Source organism: Trachinotus anak, unplaced genomic scaffold, assembly GCF_046630095.1.
Source record: "Trachinotus anak isolate AG129_WGS33_773 ecotype Australia unplaced genomic scaffold, CSIRO_AGI_Tana_v1 ptg000023l, whole genome shotgun sequence".
In the NCBI taxonomy this organism is placed as follows: domain Eukaryota; kingdom Metazoa; phylum Chordata; class Actinopteri; order Carangiformes; family Carangidae; genus Trachinotus; species Trachinotus anak.
In genome coordinates this window covers 3,430,001-3,454,125 of record NW_027273874.1, presented here as the reverse complement: position 1 = coordinate 3,454,125, position 24,125 = coordinate 3,430,001, and the positions used below count along the sequence as shown (strand labels likewise).

Sequence of the window (24,125 nt, the reverse complement as noted above, 5' to 3'; positions counted from 1 at the left end):
AAGGGGCAGCAGGGGGAGTTGAGCTGCGGAGGTGGTAGTAAGGGGGGATCCTTGATTTGTTGGTTATAGATACAAGAGCAGTAAACACCTTAGGCTGCGGGCCCAACAGTTTGACCAGGCTTTTGTTCACACGTCCGTTGAAAAGCAGAGAGGGGCCCCCTCTTCTGCCTCGGCCCCCTCCACCCCCTCCCTTCCTCCTCCCCAACAGTCCTGTACTGAACCCCTCTCTCTCTAGCTCCCTCTGTTTTTGGTCCAGCCCGGAAAAGAGCGCTGCGTGAGCACTGGAGGATGTATGCATGTGTGTAGGAGTGTGTGTTTTTGTGTGTGTGTGTGTGTCTGTGTGCGTGTGTGTGTGGGCATCCTGGGTTTGAGCCGAGGGCAGGATAAGGAAACGATCTCTTGTGTGCATGTGTGTCTTTTCCCTTTTCATTGACTAAACGGATTGCTGGAGTCCTAGTGAATGTATGAATGGAGGCAAAGAACGAGGTGAAGTTCCCGAGGTTATAGGTTACAGTCTGGGTAGGAACCTCGGTTCATGTGTGGTCGTTTCGGCTCTATTAGGGAGGACACAAATAGGGTGATGGACTGGGTCGAGGTGGAGACCCCCTGTTACTAATGAGGGCAACCTCCAGTGACCCCGTGGGTGTTGAGGGTCAAGCTGAGCCTGATGGAAAGATCCAAAGGAAGGCGTGAAATGAAGATTTAAAAATGAGACATGGAAGTAAAATCTATTCAGGACTATCACTGAAGTTCACACTTTAGTAAAAGTAAGAGCATAATGAAGATGATGTTGGGTGAACCATCAAAAAATTACATTAAATTGATTCAAGCATATATTATGGCAAATCAGAACTAGATTCAACCCTAAAATGTGCCCATATTTGACGAAAATACAGTTTATATTTTAATGCATTTTTACAGTTTACACACAGTCTGTGTTTTAAAAAATACATTCTGTGTAAATTATGCACCTTCCAAGCATTTCTGTACCATAAAAAATATCCTGCACCTTTTATATACTTTGCATATTATTTTAAATACACTGTACATTTTACTTACTCGCACATAAATATACACATATAGACATATATACATATATTTCTTTGTGCACTTATTCATAAACATGCTATTTGTATTTCTGGTTAGTTGCTAACAGTGTTTCAGTATCTGAGTTCTTTTATTTTGAAATACTGAGCAGTGAATATAATGTAATCTTTCTTTTTTTTTCTTCCATATTTGAGTTATAATGCTGCAGCCATAAACTCTACAGTTGTCTTCCATTAATTAAACCAAGAGGAAGGGGCCAGAAGAGCAAAGGCTCACTGGAAACCCATTAATTTAATCTCAGACAGCTGAAGGGGAAGGAAAGGTGATACTGTTAACGACAGTCGCTGTCTCTGATGTGAGTGACTGATGGAGGAACGTGAAGTGAATTTCTATAGTATCATGCTGGCACCTATTCCCCACCTTAATTTATGATGTCAGAGGGCACTCTGACATCATATTTTTCTCTTAAAATGAGTCAACCATCATTCAGAGATAGATAACTACATACAAGGTGCACTGTTGTGTATATAACCATCGTTCCAACATAAACAGAATAATTAGACAATTCAGGAACAAACAGTTAAGATGGTGAACAGGTGCATTTGTTTTCCTGTTAATTGCATGATGTGTCCTTCAAAGCGAGAGCCCACAGCTGTCGGGTGCTTTGAATAAAGGTTTGCTGGCAAATTGCATCTGCCCTTTTGTCAGTTCATTACTTGTAAATATAAACAAACACAAACCAGTTTTAAAAAACGTGATAGTCTGACATGAAGTCACAAAATAGTGAGACTTTTTTTTACCACTTTTTATGATAATATTTTAGAAATCAATAGCATTGATTAACATTTTATCGGTGTGTATATAAATATGCAACAGAAAGCTGAAGATAGCATGAGGTCACTGAGGCTACTATTAACTGAGTTTATTTACTAAGAGAGTTGTTCAGCTTTGCTGGGCACTAAAATGCTTTAAATAGGCCACAGTTGATTTGCAAAAGCTTTCACACTGTGCTATAACTGCTATCTTGCAGGTTGATTGCAATTCAAACTGTGCAAGATGGGTCTAATAAAATCTTATTCAGACTGAAAGATATCAGTTTTCAGTCATGCCAGATTGTGCAATGAAAGCCTGGTGAATTGTGGCACTATGATGAAAACAGGTGAAGTAAACAAGCAGAGATATGTCGTCTACTTGTGTCATTTGTAATTCTATCATTTTTGAAAAACACAACAAAACAACAGAATGAGCTTCAGACACGGTCGTATTAGTTATAAGACAAGCTGCCATAGGACTGGCACTTGAAAGGCTCTGCACACCCGCTCAGGTGTTTTCAGATATTCTGGCTGATTGGACCTCTGCTTAGGTTTAAGGTGGGCGGAGTTTTGATGGTAATTGGGTGAAATCACTGTACTGTTTGCACTAATCAAAACGATAAAGGTGTCATTTGTAACTGCTGCAACGTGGTGCCAATATGAGAAGAATCAAACACAGCCTCGACACACACACACACACACACACACACAGTGCTGAGGAGAGAGTCCTCTTACATTCACCAATCTCATCCTCAGCATCCAAACAGGATTAAAACCAAATACCATTTAATTACATTTTTATTCATAATAGACTATGTACTATGATACTAGGGCTAACCAGCTTCTTCTATATGGGTCATATGGTGAGGACACTGACTTTTGCCTTGGACCTCCTCATACAGCATTAGCTATGTAGCCTATGCACCGTATGTAGTCGTTATGTTTATATTTAAGACCCTTCTACATGGTTCTTATTTTAAAATGGGTCAGCTAGAAGCTTTAAAAAAGTCCACTGGAGATAGAGTTTTTAAACCAGCTCACAGAAATTAGCAAGAGGTTATGAGAAGTCCTCTGAGCAGCAACGTTTTCAGGGCAAACTGGAGGCTACAGTGAATCGCTATCAGAAAGTGATGGTCCAGGGCTAGCTGGTTCGCCTGCATCAAGTTTGATGCTGAACTCAAAACGTTTCTAGTAGACTGGTAAGTAAACGGATGTTAATGCTAATGCTGGCTATGTAGCAATAGCAAAACTAACAAATCGATGCTTTAACTGGCTGCTAATCTGTTAGCAACGGTCGCCATTTCAGCCAGCAAAAACAGAGACCTGCTGATTCAAAGATAAATGTGAATATTGATGCTAAATCTTTTATCATGGCAGACTGCACACTGTATGTGCTGTGCGAAAAGCAGTTAGCTTAGTAGCATACAGTCAATTACAGCTCATAGAAATATCTGCCTGATAAAGAGTGAATACTCAGATGTCATGGGCACAGAGACTCTAGTTAAAAATCATTCAGACAATCACTAAAAAACTCTTTAGAAATGATGGAAGTCGCAATCAATATCTGACTAAAGAGACACAAATATCCTAAGAAAACTTTATTCATATGAGACAAGTGCCCTTAAGATTTCAATGAGATACTTAAGACCTCAGTGAAGCATTAAGTGACTAACATTTAGACGTACAAGGACAAAGACACACTCTATTAAGATTGTTTTATGAAAAATCTTTGCTTTTTCCACAGTAAATGCAGATTTTTTCAGCACAGACTGCATTCTGCTCATCATAACCTCACCTGTAATTTCCAAAAGCACTCTCCAGTGCTGTTGAGCTCTGGGTAACATATTCCTCAGTGTCACTGAATATGTAATTACCTATTGTCTGTTTGCCTTGAATGCATCACCAGTTCTGCAAAGATTTGAAATATGTGATGATAATAAAATATAAAGAAGCTTTCTGCGCGAAACCTCGCTTTCATTAGTCGAGGAAGCACTCTGCTGTGCATTAGCGCTATGCATTACTGTTGTCGGATGCAGAGCGAAGGGAGAGGAAGAAAATGAAGTACATTAAGGTGGATTTAAAAGCAGAGTTTAGCAAGTTTGCTCTAACTCAGGATGAGTCCAAGGTTTCAATAATGTTTCCGTTGGTGGCAGTGGTGAAGGTTTAATGCTTTAGAGGCCGGGTGCATTGTGCTCCAGGAGACAAATGAAGGCGCCATCTTGTGTCCTTGAGGTGTGATCACTTTCTGAACATCCACTGACCTGATCAACGGAGATAAGCGCAGGAATGACTGCTCCACAAAAGCAGCTTTATACCCGAGGCCAAATCCGCCAAGTCAATCTGCAGCTCCGTCCATTGATTCACAGCACAATGCAAAAACAACACTGGAATGTTCTTGATTCACTCGATGCTTGTTTCACATAATATCACAGCCGTCCTATATGAATAAAGGCTAAATGGTCATAAAAGTAGAGGTGATGTAAAGGTGTAAAGGTGATGAAAAAACGTGGCTCCTCAAACGTTTGGGTGCACAGACAAAACGAGAAGAGGAGGGACATGTCCTTGATTCCTGCAACAGCAGTAAAAGTGTAAATTGGCTTTGGGTCTTGAAAAAAGGAAATTCAGATAGCAGAGCCACAGTAGAGAGAGACTGTGGCCTCTCCTCCTGTTACACCAACGTTCAAATTTATTGTGCAGAGAGGCAAAATAACAATGTGTAATCTCGACTTTTTATGTGTTCAGCTGCGCGTCTTTGTATGCAGAGGGAGGATTCATTCAGCTCTGTGAAAGGCAGAAAAATTGAAAGTCACAGTGCAATGATGTGTTGTCATGTGATTGTGTATGTGTGTCGCGCTGCCACACAATACAACATTGATGGGTCACCTACAATTCTTCGGTTTAAATGGTTGTTTGTCCGCATGTTCAACCTGCGTTGGGCCTTGACTCTAGTGTTTGCAGATGGGACTGAAAATAAGCTTTTTGAAATATTTTCGTCCACAGAAAACACAACGTGGCATCTGTAAACCGCTGAAATGTGCTCACAAAAAATGTTCAGCTGCAATCTGAAAGTATTGCTACTATTTCTGAAATCCTGATTTTATTTAATTGTACCATCTAATATACTGGTTATAAATACTGGTACTCATGAACATTATTTTATATTATACAGCCTATTATGTAAATGTATATATTATATTACATTTGTAATCATTTATTTTCAGTTATTAAAGTGAACATTTCTTTAAAGTTTAATCTTGCAAACACCAGGCTCCATTTAGTAGCTCTTCCAGAGCTTTTGATCATATCACATGATCTTCACTAGGAGATGGAGTGTGCCCAGTGTGATTGTGAGCAAGTTTGTGGTACAATCGTTCTGTCATCTGCTGTTTCCAAGGTCAAGAATAGACAAAGGTGTGTATTGACTTTTACATTATATTTGAATGGAAAGTGTAGCCCACAAATAAACATACAAGCAAATCAAAAAGTGCAAAAGTAAACACTCATATCAAAATAAAAAGAATAGATAAGAAAATACTATATATGCAAACAAAAAAAAAACATATACATGCATTTAACCTCTGCAAATATAATCAAAAATTGAGTGTTTTCGTTTTATTCTAAAAAGACTGTTGACAGTCAGCTCCCTCCTGTCTCCTAGAAATGATGGTTTATATTTGCCAAATACCTGGCACTACCTAGTTATGGCCTGTGGTGACGCTTCAATCTAACACCACAGCCCTTCCCTAACCTTGATCAACAAGTGTCCACACATTTCCATAAAAACAATGTCTTACCTTTGCTGCTATGAGCAGATGTTACATTGCAGGAGGAAAACAGACGAAACTGCAGGGCCATTAGTAGGAAAAGCACAGGTGTAATAACTTTAACGATGGCTCTTTTCTTCATGTGTGTGCCAGTGAGTTGTGCATGAACAATACAGAGACCCTGAAACTGAAGCAGCTAAATGGAATCCAGCCATCGTTCATTTTACTGTGTACACCTGTGCTTTTCTTACTGTGACATGTCAGAGTGTGTTTCATGAAAAAGACGCGTTTTAAACACACACCTTTCACTGGCTCCCATAGCAGGACCTGCCTTGTTCTTCCAAACAAATCAACACGTCTTTCACCATCCCACATCCTGCCTCCACATCGTTTGCACTGCTCGGTTTTTTCGGGTCGGTTTGGTTTCTCAGGAATGCAGCTGTGAATCCTTTTCTGGCGAGCTTAAGCCGACTCTTGTGCAAATCGTGTCAAAACAAGCAGACATCACTTAGTCCATGAGAGCTGAGAGGAGGCTGAGAGAGGCAGGCAGACTCGGGGGGCCTCCACTGAGCTGTCCGGCCCTTAAGGTCACCTGGCAATTAACCTCTGACCGGGCAGCAGGTCCTCGCCCTAATTTCTTAGCACGTCTTTTGCACTGTCTTCTTATACTTCCTCTATATTTGTCTGTGTATCTATTCTTTCATTTGATGTTGCATATTTGGATTTATCAGATTTATGGTTAATCAGTAGAGGTGCAAAAATAGACCTGTTAATTCATGTTGAGGGACTTTTATCTCGCTTATTTTCTCCTATTTGTGATTTGTTTTAATGGTGGTTTTTGCACAAAAATTTGAACTGTAAATCTCATGTTCACTCAGGCTGCTCAACAGCTGACAAGCTTCATCATAAAAACCCACCATTTTTCCCTTTCTGCCGTCTTGCTGCCTCCTCCCAGAACCCCTCTCTTCATCTGGTCGGTCAAACTAATCCAAACCACCCCTCTTCTCTCCCCCCCATGACCCTTGACCCTGCGCACCTCTTTGAATGTCACATGACCGGTGCAGGTGTGGAGGGGTCTCTGGCCCGGCCGACCCCCAATTAGTGACCCTAATTAGTGGAGGGGCCCCCCTGATGGGCCGCTGAGCTGCTTTGTGGGAGGAGGTGAGGAGGAAGGAGAGCATGGGGGGAGAGGTGGGGGTGGCAGGACAGTGATGCATTCCTAAAGGTCTGTGGACCCTCCAGAAACACACACAAATACATACGGTGGCTGCTAAAGGAAAAACAGAGCCAACATGGAGCTGAGAGCTCATTTGTTAACGCACAACAAACAGCTTTTGATCTGGAATTGATCCAGTGCTCGGTTACGCACAGGACTTTAAACAGGACTCTGGTCTGAAGCATCAGGTGGACGAGACACAGAACATTTCACGCACCAGTCTTGCTTGTTTTTTTTGTTTTTTTTTAATAAAAAACAGAGATTACACAGAGTCCAAAGACGGAAAACACAGGTTTTGAAGTGAAGGACTCTCCCACAGTTTTATGGTTTTTACTTGAGATGAAATGTCTAACATCAGTCTCCTGTGGATGGAGTCACAAACTAGGAATCAATGAGACGCTGCCTTTTGAATTTACTGTGACAAGCTGTTTAAAATAACAACTCATGTAAAAGTGAAGTCATTTGGATTTTGACCAAAGCTGCGTCACTGGTGCAAATATAAAACACAAACAAACACAGCCTATACCCACTATTATTATTTTTTAAATTCAAATACAAATGGAAAGACAACTTGGAGTGATTTAAAAATAAATTAATAAATAAATATGTATTAATCTTAAGATAAGACACAATATTTAATCTAAACAAAGGTGTGAATCAGATACTTCTACTGTAACTTATAGTCGATGCTACGTGATACTGAATAAATTAGTAAATAGTGAACTGAAGTTATTATTGATCCCATTGTTCAGCTTTATTCTGTGTATGTGCCCCTATAAGAATGGCTATTGATAATATTCAGGCTAATTATTTGTTTTGTAGCAGAGTGACTTTATTTCACAGATGTGTTATTTCCTAATTATTTCTTTGCAAGTTTCCAAGAAAGAAATTACTCATTTGATGCTAAAGACAGAAAAAAAAGTTCTGAGTCTGAGTTTAGTCAGTTGTGTTGATTGTTACTTTATTAGAACATTTCTAAAGTTTATTCTTTATACATGTTGAATTGTGTATCACATTTTTGTAGGTTGAGCTGCTCTGCTGTTCACTGACTTACAGTGATATTGATTGTAATTAACAATTAATTTGGAAGTGGAGCAATTTTCCCCAGAATTATTATGGATTGGTTTCATCGGTGTAAAAAAACAGATGTTTTTATTTGTTTGATAAAAGACACAGTTACACATCAGTTCCTTTCCAGAAAATCTTCAGGAAACAATGGAGCCACCTCTGTTTCAAATGCAATGATTATTATTATTTCATTTTTATCACAACATTTTTGCACAGTATTACCCTCTAAAACACCGTCTTAATTTTATTGGTTAATATGGCAGCTGATGAGATATTACCAATTAAAAACAGCAATAAAAACCCAATTAGTTGAGTCCTGTTGCTGCTCACTGGAAGCTGTTTACCACCACAGTTTGTTCCTTTGCTGCAGGGCAGCTCCTCCTGTCCGTCCCCTCCCTGCTCCCTGCTCCCCACCTCTAAAACAGGCCACCCATCTGGTCTCCTTTCTGCTGGCCCTCTCGCCTCTTCCTTGCTCAAATAAAGGTGCCAATCACTATAATTGGCACCCTGCAGATCAATTGTCCCAGCCTGGAGAAGTGCCCTGCGCTGAAGTCTGGGCTAACAGGGGGATATATGAAGTGTGTTACTCCTACAGCTTTGGTCGAACTTACATGACTCGTTCTCTCTGCGCAGATTATTCTACATTTGACATGTCACCGGTGAAGCTTGGTTAGAAATGATCCAAATGTGATTCAGCTGACAGATACAGGGCTCTCTGATCAGTGAGCTGAACTGCCTTTTGTCTTTTGAACAATAACTCAGAGCATCAAACAGCCAGCTGGTTACCTTGTGACAAGGCTACTTGCTGCTGCATCATGCAGGCCTGTGGAGACCCAGCATTCATTCATTTGATACTGAACTTCCTGGGACACATAAGGATAAGACCATGTGATCCAAAAACAAAAGCTGCATCATGAAATAAATCTTTCTGTGGGTGTCGTGACAAACGAAAGGACATTTTGATACAAGAACTGTTGGAATGACAACAAGATTTATTAATAATGAGCTCAGCTTTTACAAATACATTGAATTATTCTAATTATTTATTAATATAATTATTTGTTTTGTAATTTCAGATTTATTCATTTAATCCTGAGCACTTTGCCTCTTGCTGTCTTTGCAGATCTTCATGTATTTTCAGTGCAGAGGCAAAGAGGTTGCTTTATTTCCTCATTTATTGCCCAACTCAGGAACTTTCACTGAATTTCATTCACAGGAACTTAGTATGTGTCTAGTTTTATTTCCTTGTCTGTAGCTCCTGCCCCTCGCCCACGTAAAGTTTCACCTTGTGAGTACTTTCTGATGAGGAGGCTGACTTCTCAATCACAAGCGTCCCGGCTGCTGTAACCTTTGGACAGAATGCATTCATAATTAAACACTGCTTGTTGCTGGAGAAAGTTAGGACAAGAGATGAGAAGTTGCTCAGTGTTATTGGTGTTTCAACAGCAGCTACGTCCAGACTTTGAGACGGGACGTCCAGTGCACAAACCACATAAACACAAGATTCTTGCCATTGTATCTCTGAGCCCTCCCTCCCTCTCCTCTTTGTTTCCTGTCTCAAAATGCAAAAAAAAAAAAAAAAATCTTAAAAAAAAATCACTGAGATGAAGAAAGAAGTGTGAGCAGCAGAAACAATTTCTATGTAACTTGACGTGCTAATTGTTTCAATCAGGAGAACCGCTCGTCTATTTCGGAGGTAGGTGTCTCCCCTTTGCTGTGTCGTTCTGCTCCTTGCCTAACATCACTTCATCACATCACAATAAACTACAAAGAGCATAATGATGACTGTTGTCGTCTTGTCCTGTGCAAAAATTGCATCTAGAATAACAGGATTGCTTTTTAATTGTGTTGATCGGTTCCTGAGATTCAGTGAAAATGCAAAAAAAAAAACAAACACTCTTTTTCAGGCCCCAAATTAGTACCTGACCTTTATTTATTTAATCTATTTGGTCAGGCTGTTAGTTGCATTTGTATCTGGGGGGGCAACATGGGGAGGAGAAGGGGGTCTGCTTTTCCTGGATGTCACTCAGAACAGACGCTACTCTGTTCACTTTGCAGGGAGTAAATTAAGTTTCACCAACAGTCCTTCATAATAACCTGCTGTTCTTTCACTAATTTGCCTTTCCAATAAAATAGCCTTTTATGTGAAGTGTATTCTCATATTTTCATCCAATCAGAGTCCCAAGGGCATGTCGGCTCAGTCTTTGTGCGCCACCATCCACACCAAAGCAAAATTAAAGGTACAAAGTGTTAAAAGGCATTACCTCCACAGAGAGAGACTGAAAAGGTGACATGTCCACTGGCCTGATGTTGATGCCACACTGATGGAGGAGGACAAAGAAGCCAAGGTTTTTAATAAAGCTGGGAGCGTGCCCAAAATCCTCAGTGTGAATAGAGAGAGCCCCGACATTCAGATGCAGAATCTCATATTTTCACCTCATAGTCCTCCAAAAGCAGTTTGGACACGAACAGCTCTTCTTAAATCGTTTTCTGATTCATATCACACACATCTTTGTGCTGTGACAGATTTACAGCAGGTGAAATTACTTTTTTTTTTTTAATGGTTTGGTGAACAAACTGTCCTCATATGAATCTCAGATTTTAGTATTTGCAGACTTGTGAGTGACTGAAAGAAAGAAAACAGAACACAGGAGGCAAATTACATAGACATATATTTATATGCATATGAATAAAAATACATATACATATTGTACAATATCTTGGCCGAGCGTGAAAACAGCTCTGTCAGCCCAGAAACAGAAGTAAGCCTCTTTAAATAAGTGCAAAATGTTAATGAGACAAAGAATTGTAAAGCATATATAAAGTCTTTTTTCTGAACTTTCCTTCGCATTTTGTTTTTCCTGTTAAAATCACATGGAGCGGACATGGAGATAACTTGTGCAAAGACCCATTTATATATATTTATATATAAATTTATATCTATGTACATAGAGTTTGTTCATCATAAGTAGTAGCTGGTGCCATTAGCGTGACATTAAGTAACTTTTACTGCTTAAAATAAAGAGGTTATGGCCTATGCAGGGCCTCGGCTGTGCATAAAGAAAAAGTAAACCTAGCAGAAGCAGTTTTTTTTTTTTTTCAAAATAAAAGGAACATTTCACACAATCTCAAAGGACTTTATCCACAAAGAAAACCATGATGCAGTAGTGAGAGCCCTAAGAAGACCCTCCATGTTTCTGAGATGGTGGTACGACCTAAACAAGTGCAAGATGTCACAGATTGCACACAACAAAAGCAACACTTCCGCTCAGCTGCTGGGATGAGAGGAAGCTACAGAAAGCAGAAAGACTGGAAAACGGAAAATAAAAACAGACTGCTTTTTTTTTTTTTTTTTTTTTTTTTAACTGATGCAAGGCTTGTCTTTCTGTTGCCTGGAGGAGAAGTGGCGTCTCACTTCTCTGACTGTCTCGTTCATCTCGTAGCTGCTTTTACAGTCGCCTCGTCGTGACTGAGCGTACAATACAGGAACTGCAGATTTACATTACAAAACACCACCGTACAGTGACCCAGTGTGGAGTCAGTGCTGAATTATGAGGGAAATAAAGAGTGTGAGATGATTTCTTCTTCTTCTTTTTTTTTTTTTTTTTTTTTTGTTTGTTTTGTTTTGTAACCACTGAATCACAAAAAGTGTTTCTTTAATACAGTATCTGACCCTCCTCTCATGTCACACTGACTGGGAAATGACTGGAGATGAGCTGTTTTTGTTCATTTAGTATGGACTTGAAATCAACACTAAATCTGCAAGAACAATTTTAAATATTCCACAAAAAAAGGAGGGAAAGAGACTGCGTTCTGCTCACAACACAGCAGGAAAGTAGTTTAGCGAGGACTGAAACGACTCTGTTGTGAGTAAAGAAAAAAAAAAAAGAGGGTTTGTGAAAAGGGTACATCGGGGAAGCAAGCCTCCTGACCTCTCAGCTCCATCTCTCTGCTCAATATTTGATGTCACAGCGTGTGAATTATAGATGGTGCTTATAGAAAATAATACAGTGTTCAACAACAGCACAGGTGCGCCACTGCAAAGAGCCGCAAGTAGATAACAGTGGTTTCTGCAGCGCTGCTGGGGTCTGAACACAACAACAACAAATCACCAGCTACCAGCCAGAGCTACACGGGCGCAAAAAGGCCCGGGGAGAAGACAGACTGGGAGTTTTCATAGGCTGAGGTCAGAACCTTTCAATGCTGTATCTGCAGCTGGAAACATGCTCGGCTGTTTCAGATGGAGCCTGGCCTTTGCTCGTGAGCGGCTTTTTAAATTGATGTCACAAGAGTCTGTTTTTTTTTTTTTTCTTCTTCTTTTTAGTGAGTGTCATGTCACCTTCAGCGAACGTGAGAGAAAGGGATCGGGAAAAACGCATTAAAGGACACAATGAGATGGAGCCTAGACATGAATAGATACATAAGAAATGAGACGCGGTGAAGAGACGACAGACAGAAGTTATGAAAAGGGGGCGATAACTCATCTGACACCTACAAATTGAGGGCAAACTGTCAGGACACACAGGTTCTTGCAGGTGAGTTTTGATTTTCTTTGGGCAACAAGGAAACCCAGACATATGGCATCGTATGAGTGGAAAGAAAAATACTACAGCTTCCTCCTTCAGCCTCCTGCATTAACATAACTTTACTCGCTCAGATGCTGAGGTCAATGTGGGATCAAATCAATCAATTAAAAAATGTAGAGGAAAGAAAACTGCATTTTATTTGGAAATAACTGAGATTTTTCTGAATAAACCAACTCTGTTACAGTCGATGATTTTCTAAATTCTGGAGGTTTTTCCGTGTTTATCAGCAGTTAATGAAATGGCTTCAAAAGCACAAAGAAAAAGGGAGGTGGGAGAAGGGGGTAGGGGGGGACTGAAAGATGTATAAAAACCTGCAAACATAAAGTGCTTTCAATGAGGGGCAAGCAGAGGAAACCTTTTAGTTGTGGAGATGCCAAGGTGAGGACTAACAGGAGGGCGAGCCAAATGTCAGAGGATAAGAATCTAAACAAGAAACGTGGAGCAAACACAGAAGATCAACTCAAAGAAAAATAAACAACCATCAAAAGGCAGAATCTCACGTGAAGCTGCAGCTTATTGCATCCTAAGCATGTATAGAACTGTTTCCTGCGTAAAAGAGAGTGAGATTCATTTTAATAATGGATATGACCTTGTACAGATGTGGCAGCTGTTGTTGATGTGTTGCGAACCATGATGACCACTTTAAAAAAGTAAGAAAACAGCATTTTAGCACATTTGAGAAGATGGAACCGCGGAGAATGTTTCATATTTTCGCTTTAAATATGACTAATCGATTAATCAACTAATCGTTGCAGTTCTGGTTTCAACCACAACTTTTTCCTCTCCTGTAAATTTTGATTTTGTCCCGTAGACACAACTTTTGTCCAAAAAAGCTCATCCGGGTTCTTAACTTTAGTGTCTGAAAACTCTGATTTACTGCTCGGGAGTGACTTTTACTCAAAAAGAAAGTGTGACATCTGTGAATCTAAGATTAATCCGGGTTCAAAGGTCATTCCTCTCAGCCCGGCCTCGACTTGCTTCACTGGCTGCAGGACACAGGACGTTGCACCTCTGAAGCTGAATCCATAAATGCTTTGGCAGAGTCTAACCAGCTTCCTCACACAACATTTCTTCCTTCTCATCATGTTCTTTTATATTAAACTATTGGATCCAGATATGTGATTTTGCATCATCTCTCAAGATCCTACCACATATTATTTCATAAACAAACACATCAAATAAAGAATTTACAAAAACTACTGCTGGACACCAAACAGACTGATATTAAAATGCTACGATTCTTCTTTTTTTTTTTTTTCAGTGTTTCTTCCATATTGTGATAGCACATCAACTAAAATCAAACATGGCCCCTTGAATAGAAATGTGTACAAACTGCTCTCTTTGAAATACCACTCTTCTCATTCAGACGCTGATTCAGTCTGAACTATCCATGTCAAGTATTTTTTTTTTTTTTTCCTGAACAGTAGATGAAGGCCTGTACAGAGAGAAAAACCACACATACAAACTCACGGGACAAAAAATGAAGAGTCACATAAAACCACTGCGAAGAGAGTGGTGATAAAAACATCTGTTTTGTCAGGGTTCACGCAACATACACACACGGCATTTTTGCAAAAAATTCACAAGTTTCTTTTTTTTTTCTATTTTTTTATGTGGGAGCGTCTCCGTCACATCACGTCCTTTTCACCATTTTGTGGCAGTGTGTCAAACAGTGCTGTGGCACAAAATGGTGCCGCAAGGAAAGCAACCTGGTCTCTTCCTTTTTCACATTTCTCATGATCCGGGGTGATTTCTTTCCCCCGTCTGCGGCCACTCGGTGTCAAACAGGCGGCAGGGTGAGAGACTGGGGAGAAAAGCTCTTACAAAGACAAGTCCCAGTCCCCAGGCGTCCTCAGAGAGGGACACTTCACTTAAGAAACTGTCTTCTTTCCGCCCAAATCTGCCTCTTTCCTGTCCAGCCGCATGTACGGCTCAAAGGCTGAGGAGCCACAGCCGTAAGTGGATGTCAGTTCATGATGAGCGCCCCCCAGCAGTGGCATGGAGAAGCAGAGGGAGTGCGGTGGGGGGACGCCCAGCCGCGGTGAGGGCGGGGTGCCACCCAGCGAGGGCAGCGACAGCCCGAAAGTCCCCCCTGGCAGGGAGCTGGGAGGAGTGCTGCTGCTGACTCCAGGAGAAGTGGAGGAGCCTCCGCCCGGGCTGCTCAGCAGGGAGCCATTTGCTGGGTGTGGCGGAGGCCCTAAGAGGGAGTTGGGAGGTGGGGCGGGGCCCGCCAGGAGGCGGCCCTGCTCCAAGAGACGCAGGATGTTGCAGGTGGCCAAAGACTCGGACGTGGAGGAAGAGCGTTTGTCCGAGTCTTTGGTGGTGTCCTTCTTCTGTTTGGTCCGGCGGTTTTGGAACCACACCTTCACCTGCAACAACACAACCAGGAAGACGGAGTCACATTATCAGTTTGTTCCAAACACCTCGTCAGGGATAGAATCAGTCCGATCAGAAATAAGAAGGCTAGAAAACTTTGCAGGGGTTCCTCATCTGGGACTGACTCAACACAAGAAGAAATCACAGTTCTATTTGTAGTTTATTTCATAAAAACAGCGAAATCCTTCTGCTTTTAGGTCAGTTTTGTATATTTTGAAGATGTTTCGTGCTTATAAAGTACCACAAAGTTTCCCTCTGCTAAAGCTGAGCCATGACTAACACACACTCTTCTCTTCAGCACTGTATCTTGTGCAGATCACTGAAGCTTAAACATAAGCCTGTTTCACAATCTGCGATTCATATCCTGACAAACTTCCTACGCCGCCTTTACATGCCCAAAAGCTGAAGGTTTCCACAGGCTGGGCACACGTGTGACTGACTTCTTTGTGACCTCTGCTTGATGCACATTTACCATGTAGCATGTTCTGCGCGCTGATGGTTGCGAGCGTTGAGAGCACGCAACATCTTAGCCATAAACCAGTCATACACGCATAAATCCGTGCAGAACAAGCGGAGATGCTGTAATCCCCTGGCACCAGCCATTGGATCAACTCTGTTGTTTTTCTCTGCACATTCGATCATAGTTGGTCCCATGCCTTCTCTACTCTCACACTTCACAGCTCTAACAGGCCAGAAATGCACATATGGGAGAGGGCAGTGATATTAGAGCTATACAGCAGCAATATATTAGCTCAGTTACACACATAAAACACAGGAGATCAACTAGGAGGCTGCTTTATGGTTGCAGAAGTCTAAATATATTCTTGGTAAACGCGCCACAAGTCAAGCTTGCTTGCACAGAGTTTGCTGCTGTGGAGGAAAAAGAAAGTGAAAATGTAAGACTAAAAGAAAAACTCATAATCTGCACCATCTTCCTCTCTCACACTTCAGAGTTTCACCACAGGAGCCATCACGCCACCCCCTGCAGCAGATTGAGGGAAGCTCGGTGAACTCTGCCTGTCCTTGTCCGCCATGTTTAATTGATGGGGCTCGGCGTAGCTTTAATGTATAGCGTGTGGATGAGTTGGGGCTGGGTGCAGCGTTGATTGGGGGGCACGGTGGGGTAACAGGAGATCGCTGCACGGAGAGCCGCCTCCGATTGGAATCACACACATGAAAAATATATTCGATCCTGACCGAGTTACAGCAAGCTGCAACCGTATATCTCACAGTGAGGCCTGCAGAGGGGCAGTGGTAACTTCTAATCATCTTGTCCAAATTTTATGATAAAGTTATGATAAAATTAGACTAGTTGAGCCACCCCTTGTGGTTCTTGTAGCCCCAGGTAGGAGTCACTCACCTACACCTGTCAAGGCATGCAGAGGTGGACAGCGCATCGGGAGAACCGGGACATTTCCCGATGGACAGTCAGCTTAACCAGCGATAATACAACAGCCCTGTCTGTCTACTTTGGGCCATCAATAATAATATTATCCACAGTCGATGAATGCTGGAAAAGTGAATAGTTCGGAAAGCGGTGTTTACCCTCAGTTCAGAGGAGAGAGAGAGAGAGAGAGAGAGCGCACTGGAAAACTACTGCCCTTCACCTAATGTTCTGTTAACTTATTGACAAAATTATAAATATAAGATACATTTTTCTAAAGATCTATTTATGCTATGACTATTTGGAGCACAGTTAGCCTCCATTTTCTCCTGTAGTAATTGCAAAAATTGCCTAATAATAATAATAATTATTATTATTATTATAATTCTATGTATTTATTGGTCAGCCACAAATTTTTTGTAATTTGTAATCTGGATCATTTTCCTCCCAGATGATCATAGAAGCGTCAGGTGGTCTGTTAGCCTACCTGACCGTCTGGTGATTTGTGAGGGTGGCCTGGGATGGAGTCAAATTCAAGGCCTGAGTTATTGTTTCAGTCCGCCCCTGAAGTCATGTTCACAGTATGGAGAGCTGATTTTATAAGGTCAAAGAAAATGTGTATGGAACCAGACTCCTGTGCTGCAAGGTTCATCTACAGATACAGAAGCCAGCATGTGAAGCTATATTTGTGGCACAGCTCCATATACACTTTTCATTTCTTTCTTTTAGGACTGTAAAGGTTTAAAAGAAGATATGATGAATATATTCATTATATAATTGAATTAACTCTGTGCATGTCTTCAATCAGACTGTAACTAATGATTATTTTTATGATTGACTCTTCTAATAAGCATGATCTCAATTAAGCGATGCGTCGTTTGAACGAAATGTGTCAGAAAAGAGTGAAAAATAACCATGGCAGTTTCCTAAAGGACAAAACAAAACCCAAACATGTTCAGTTTATAATGACATAAAAGAGCAGCAAATCAGATACAAGAAGCTGGGACAAGAGAATAGGAAAATAAATATAAAAGAATAATATCCTGTTAAGTAACTGATTGATTTTCTTGTTGATTGACTATTTGTTTTGTTTTTCTCTAATTCCTCACATTAACCTGATGTCGTCTTCCTTGTTCCTGACTGGTCTGTTTTTTCAGTCACATATAGAAGACGAGAGATTTGTGAAACAGTACGAAAGTCACACGAGCCCAGAGTCTGCACGATTAAATCCCGTCTAATAAAACACAGAAATGAAACTCATACAGCCCAAAGTCCCTGTTTGTTTCAGTGGAAATCAGGTGGACAGGTGGCTGTGTTGCACTACACGATCAGCAGGTTTCTCGCTCTGCTCTTTCCACTCGCCCGCACATCCAAACTATGCAAGTTTCCCCAACAAAGCATTGAAAGTTATTTCCACACATTAGGGACTTTCCATCGGCCTCATCATGATTTTCGCAGAAATCCAGTAATCTAATCCCTGATAAATGGGGATTGGCAGCCAGCAGCTTAAAAGTAAACTCCTGTAACAGCAGAAATGCGTAAGCCCGTGAAGGGTCTGTGGCTTAATTTAATTCAAAAGTTTCATCATCATTTGTTTGTTGCACAATAGCAAGATGACACATGTAAATACACACACGTATGAATGAAGCGTGTGTAAAGACTGGGTGAAGGTACAATGTTGTGGGATGACGTCACAACGATTTTAAGGTTTCAGTCTCACACAGACTCCAAACACACCGTGACTTGGTTCCTGTAGTTTCACCTCAGTCTTCGCTTGTGTCAGTGTATGTCTCATGTCAACAAACCAAAGACTTCCAGGGAAAAGATTGTGCAAGATCAAGCTTAATCTTATTTCCTGTATTGTCCGACTCTCACTCCACCCTGGCACAACACTGCTCACTACTTTCAAACTGCTTGTGACTTTTCTGGACCTTCTCAGTTTTGGGAGACAAATATTATGTAGAATATAACTTATCCTGCAGAAAATGTTCCTGGGGACCTACTTCTTTACGATGCTGACGACTGAAAGTCAATGAGTTCAAGTCCAGGTGGAGTCGTTTTATGTTTTATGTCAACCTCCCTCTTTCTTTACCCTCTTTTGTGATCGGATCACTGCAATGCAGAAAAGGTAAATACTTCTGTTCCCCAGCCACAAGCAGCACCACAAGCAAGTGTCTTAACTATAAAGCTACAAACTAAGTGTGTGTGTGGTTTTTTTTTTCAAAATTATCTTGTTAATTTAGAAATTGAACCATTTAACCAAGACCTAACTGGCCAATCACGTATAAAATCTGGCAATGTCTATCAAGCTGATGCTGAACTGGGAGACTTAAACTTTTTCTTGCTGATTTCATCAGCATCACTGAAGTTTCTACTGGTGGAATGAGACTCAGACAAAAAGTGAGTCTTTGTGGAGTTAAAATGTTTTTAACTTGGGATCTTTAAAAAGTATTTTTGGTTTCTAAGACATGTTTTCCTCTTGGTAGCCCATTGGGCAGACGAGGACATTTTTGCATAACAGTTTTTTAGGTTTTCAAAACTGTTACTTTCTACAGTATCTGTGCACAGTAGTTTCAGTATGGTTACATTTAGGGAGAGATCATAGTAATGGCAATTAAACTATTAGGGTATTGTTAGGGTAAGACAAATACAGCATGTGGTTAGTCAGGAAACGACTGTGATAGAGATTTAAAAAAAAAAAAGGGAACCAACTCCAGTCTCCTGCATGAAAGTCAGGGGTGCTGCACATCCATCCAGCACCTTTTGCGTGTCCCGTAGCGTGTTCACACAGCCACCTTCGTGCAGCTGGCATCAGTTAGCTTTTATCTTCTGAAACACCTGAGGCAGTGTGACAAGTAGCTTGCCTAATTGGGTGGCATAGGTTATAAGCCAAACGTAGCTGTTGATTGTGTGGAAGTAATCGGGCCGAGTGGTGTTAACTACAGTATCACTGCACGGTAAAGGCAGACTCAACAGGCAGCTAGGGCGAGTGAGATCATAGTTTCAGCTACTGACCATGACACAAATAATGGGATCGGAGAGGATCCCACAGCTCAGGGAGGAACAGTGACGCCAGCAAGTCTTACTGCAAAGACCCAAAAGAGGCAAGGGGGAGGGGGGTAAGAGGGGAGGTGGAGGGAGGGACAGCAGGAGGGCAGGACAGAAACATATCTGTGTAGCTGCCTCTCCCCCATCTAAGTCTACATTTCTTCCTTGTTAGCTCTCACATGGCTGCTCTAAGATCTGTCTCTGCATTTCACTCATGTGCCACCGTCTGCCAAGCACCCACATCCCATAAAAGGCTTTCACTACAGATGAAACGCCCAACCAATCCGCTTCCTTCATCCCCGAACTGTGGGTGTGGCTCAGTCTTCTGTTCACATCACAGCCCTCCTATCAATTGCTGGTGGGGAAATGGGAAAAAAAAAAGCTGGCTGGTGTTTTACAGGGATTTTATTAGAGGGGAAAAATGATGGGAAGAGAAGAAAGCAAAGCCGCCTTTGGTACATCTACACTATTGGATGTAAATCCTTTTTAATGGGATCCAGGGTTCAGAGCTGGGGCAGAGATTACCAACGGAGATCTAGATCTGGCGTGACCTGCATTTGCCCCGGCCGCGCCCTCTGGACCCCGCCCCACTGCACTCTGGCCTACTGGGGCAAAGACGTGGCATGGTTTGAGTCTGGGTGAGGAGGTTAGGACGGAGGTGAGGAAGGCAAAACCAAGACTGGTTAAGGGAGGGATGAGTAAAACTGGACAACAAGAAGTTCATCTATACTGTAAATTAATACCCATGTTATATTTTTTAGGTTAAAAATCCATCAGCTCAAGGTAAACAGTGCATCTTCGGCGGTGAATGTCCTTTCTTCACAGTCAGTTATCAGCAAATACCATTTAAAAAGACCAAAACCATAAATATTTAAAAAGAGATCATAAAAATACAGGAAGGCGTAGTAATTTACTAAAAAGCCAGTTATTGTTGGTATCAAACGTAACAGGAGTAAATAGAACATTTTTTGGGGACTATTTTCAGCTGTGGATGAATACACATTTGGTGGGCTGATCAATATTTACCGCAGCAGGACAGTTTACATGAGACTGATGCAAAATTAATCCACAGTGTCCATGTTCATTGTAAAAGGGAGAAGATGCGACTCATTCTTAACAATTTTCTAACAACAACGTAGCTCTGTGATACGTCAGGTTTCGGATACATGGACAGTATTTCTAATGGTCTCTTCGTGGAGTCTACACTACAATAAGAAAAATACAGAAAATCACCAGATTTATTATGGTAATTGCAAATGGTTTCTTAAATATAGGCTGATTTCTTATGTATGGATAAGCATAAAGTTAAATTTTATATGATTTGCTAAGCAAGGCAAAATAAATGGGAAAGGTGTTTTTATTATTTTTTCTTGCTCTGAAACTAAAGAACTCAGTTCTTTAAACATGTTTTTGCCATTATATGTGAAAAAAAATGAAAACCATATCTTTTTTTTTTAATTAGTCCAGTTGACTTATAAAAAGCAGCCTATACTTAATGCGTCACCATAAATTTAGGATTGCTGAAAAATATTAAGGGTTATACAAAATCTTGCTAAAATCTGTGTATATTTACAAGAAGAAATCGGGAAAATATGTTGAATATGATTAAAAATATTTGGAAAAACTCAACTTTTTTCTCATTGGTTTACATTTTGAAGAGCCCTCCCTGTGTTATACTCCACCCCACTGTAGAGACAGACAGAGGTGGGACATAGCTGTACCAGACAAAACACAAGGAAGAGGATAAAAATGACAGTATGGCGGGTAAATATAGGGAGGGAGGGGTAAATTCAAGGTCAGGGAGAGATGATCAAGCTGACATGCATGAATACACAGGCCAGTCGGGCAGAGGTCAGCCAATCAGAGGCCTGCGCTGTGAATCCACACAGCTGCAAACAGAGCGGCAGGCAAACTGGGCTAGAGGTAGAAAGGTTAAGCCAGATCAAGACCCAGTGTACAGATCAACTGGGAATCCATATGTGTGATCAATAAGTCAGCTCTGTTCACTGAAACGGGAGAAAATTAAAATAAAGTCATTTGTTTTTTGTACAGTTCTGCCTCTTTTATTCTACATTGTTTGTCCTATTTGCATCTTTATCACCTTCTTTTTAATCACTTTCCTTCGCTGCAATAAAGCCGGGCTGAATGGCGAGCATTAACATAAAACACACTCTACCGTCTGGCTGTATAATGTCAATAATGCAAAGTGAAATGCAGGATTGTGACAGTAAAGTCTTTAAGAAGGACACTTGGTGACTGCCTTTCACACTTTCCATGACCCCTCCAGCAGCTCAGTGATCCCACTGTGACCCTGTTCAGACCCCCTGATCCCAGGCATGTGATGAACCACAGCACACAGTGAAAACCCTTTTCTGTGGATATTGTACCAGGCAGACCAGCGACCGTTAGACCGTATGTAACGCACCAGTGGATACTCAACTATATGTGAGGTTAGGGACCAATGGCCGCCAGTGTGTATTCAGCTGTAGTGTATGTGACGGACCAGTGGCTGCCATTATTAAAGACACCACAAGGAAACGAGCCGAATGAATGACTTATTCAACTGCGTGTGATGGATCAACATATCAGTCTTTTATCAAAACTGTTCCAGGTTCCAATAATGATACCAGCAACAATTAAAATGATTGCTTTTATAATGAAACAGTGCTCTGATGGACCAAAGCCTCTGTAAAAATAGTCTCAACTTCCCAAAAAATGAATCAGCAGGTCATCGAACAAACATCTTGTTCAGCTTGTTAAAAAAAAAATCAATTATTTAGACATGTAATATGAAGCTGTGTGAAAGTGTATGGCCATATATATATGGATTCAATCAAACGTCTCTCTTACTGGGTCAAAATGAACTGAATTATTTATATGTTATATATATTTCAACCATATAAGAGTTTAAAGTCTTGCAGGTTGGTGAACCAGAGTCTTAATTTGAAAGGACACTGTATTTCCTGTGAAACAGTTCACCTCTCATTTTAAAAAGCTTCACTTATATCCCGTCAGTTCTGTTTAGTTAACTCTCCTCTTGTTGTTTTCATGATGAGGCGTCAGCTGCTTGTGAAGTGACTCTGCTCCACGCTGACGACTGCTCTTCCTCCACCTCCTCCTCCACCTCCTGCTGAGCCCTGTGCACCTCCAAGCTCACCTACATCCTCTTATTCCTCCTGCTCTCACCCTCTTCTCATCAACCCAACTTCACACTTTCTGTGCCAAAATCATCATCACCACCTGATAAACCCCCCCCCCTCCATCACCTAACCCTGCTTGAATAAACCTGATCTGGTCCTCCATCACTGCAGCACATGTCCAGCCAGGTTCAGCCAGGGGTTAACCCCATCTTATAGCATCGCTGGTAGATATGGCCACCTAATCCTCCTTAGCGCAAAAGCACTTGGGAGTGTTGTGAGGCCCACCTCTTTCTGCCGCTCTCCCTCTGCCCCTCCCTCCCTCCCTCTCCTGCCCACCATCCACCCCACCCTCCCCCCACACACCCGGGTGAACCCCTCCAGGTTTAGATAACAGCCTTCACCTCCCTCCCTCCACATACTGTAATGCCAGAGATGGGCTGCACTCACTGGCCAAAAAAACCAGCAGGAGTTTGAATGTGGTCCATGACTTTTCTTGCATGTCACCCCGCAGTCACTCCGATCACCTGTGGCTAAAAATGTCCAGTGTGGGGTCTTCACCGCAGACTCACGATGCCCCAAACTCTGACTAAACCACCAGAGACACCTTTTTTCCCCCCATTTTCTAGGAATCTTATTTCATCTTGTTGTCATGGCTGGAAAAAAAGGAACGTTTCACAAATCACCTGAATTTTGATTTTCATAAAAGCATGACACCTTATTCAAAGTCTGCACACAGGAAATATTCTGCAGAGTGTAAAACCATTTGTGGGAAATTTGTCCTTAGAAACTTAGAAAAATATTTGAGATACTTGTACTTAACTTGAGTATTTTCATATTCTGCTACTTTACATCCTTTACCCACTACACACAAAGATATTGTATTTTTTACCCTATCATGTGTTTTGACACAATGAGTTTATAAAAGATTAAACTACAAAACAACTTCAGGAATTAATTGTATGCTGGCAAAGCTCCATTGTCCATACAGATGCTTTTGTGGTTTATTTTTCCCTGAGATCAAATTAAAAAGAAACCTAACAACAAAAAATAGTAAATAAAGCAAAGCTCTAGAATAACTCAACAAATTATAAATTGTTTCTTCACCACCCAGTAGCATATAAAACAGTTGCATTGTGTCAGTCAGTGAATACACTGAGTATTTTTCATTTAACGTAACATAACATTTATTTTGATTTATTTTAATGTGGGGCTTTCACTCAGTGTCTCATTTATGTTTGTCTTTTATTTTTTTTAAGAATTTCTTTTTAAGTGAATTATTGATATTTTCAGTGATTCAAATGCACATTCAAAGAAAAGGCAACAAGCTGAAATAAATTCAATTTACATGTAAATAGACGTTATTATAGTTGTTTTTTTTATATATTTTTCTGCTGCATCTGTGTGTATAAAAAGTGAAAGAATATTTTTTACAACCTTGAACTGTTCCATAGTAATAGTTTTATGACAAACTGAGAAGTCAGACTCACAGCTCAGTTTGTGATGACAAATTGATGTGGCCTACAGACAACATGCCAAACAAAGACAAAAATAAATTTACAGAAAGTCGCCAAAAATGAGGAAAATCAACCTGGACCCAAGACGGTTCAAATTCAGCCTGACCTCCACAGCTGAAACTCATCATTATGTATTTTTACTTTAAACACTTGTTCCACCACTGGATTTT

At 41.0% G+C, this 24,125-nt stretch overlaps 1 protein-coding gene across 1 annotated transcript in view; it reads right to left on the bottom strand.

The window, feature by feature from the left end:
- Positions 1-10,561: 10,561 nt before the first annotated feature.
- Positions 10,562-24,125, bottom strand: part of vax2 (ventral anterior homeobox 2) — a 27,230-nt gene continuing 13,666 nt past the window's right edge. The window contains exon 3 of the mRNA XM_071459792.1: positions 10,562-14,862. Within this exon, the coding sequence (XP_071315893.1) occupies positions 14,365-14,862 (498 nt within the window). The 3' untranslated portion in view covers positions 10,562-14,364. The remainder of the gene's footprint in view (positions 14,863-24,125) is intronic.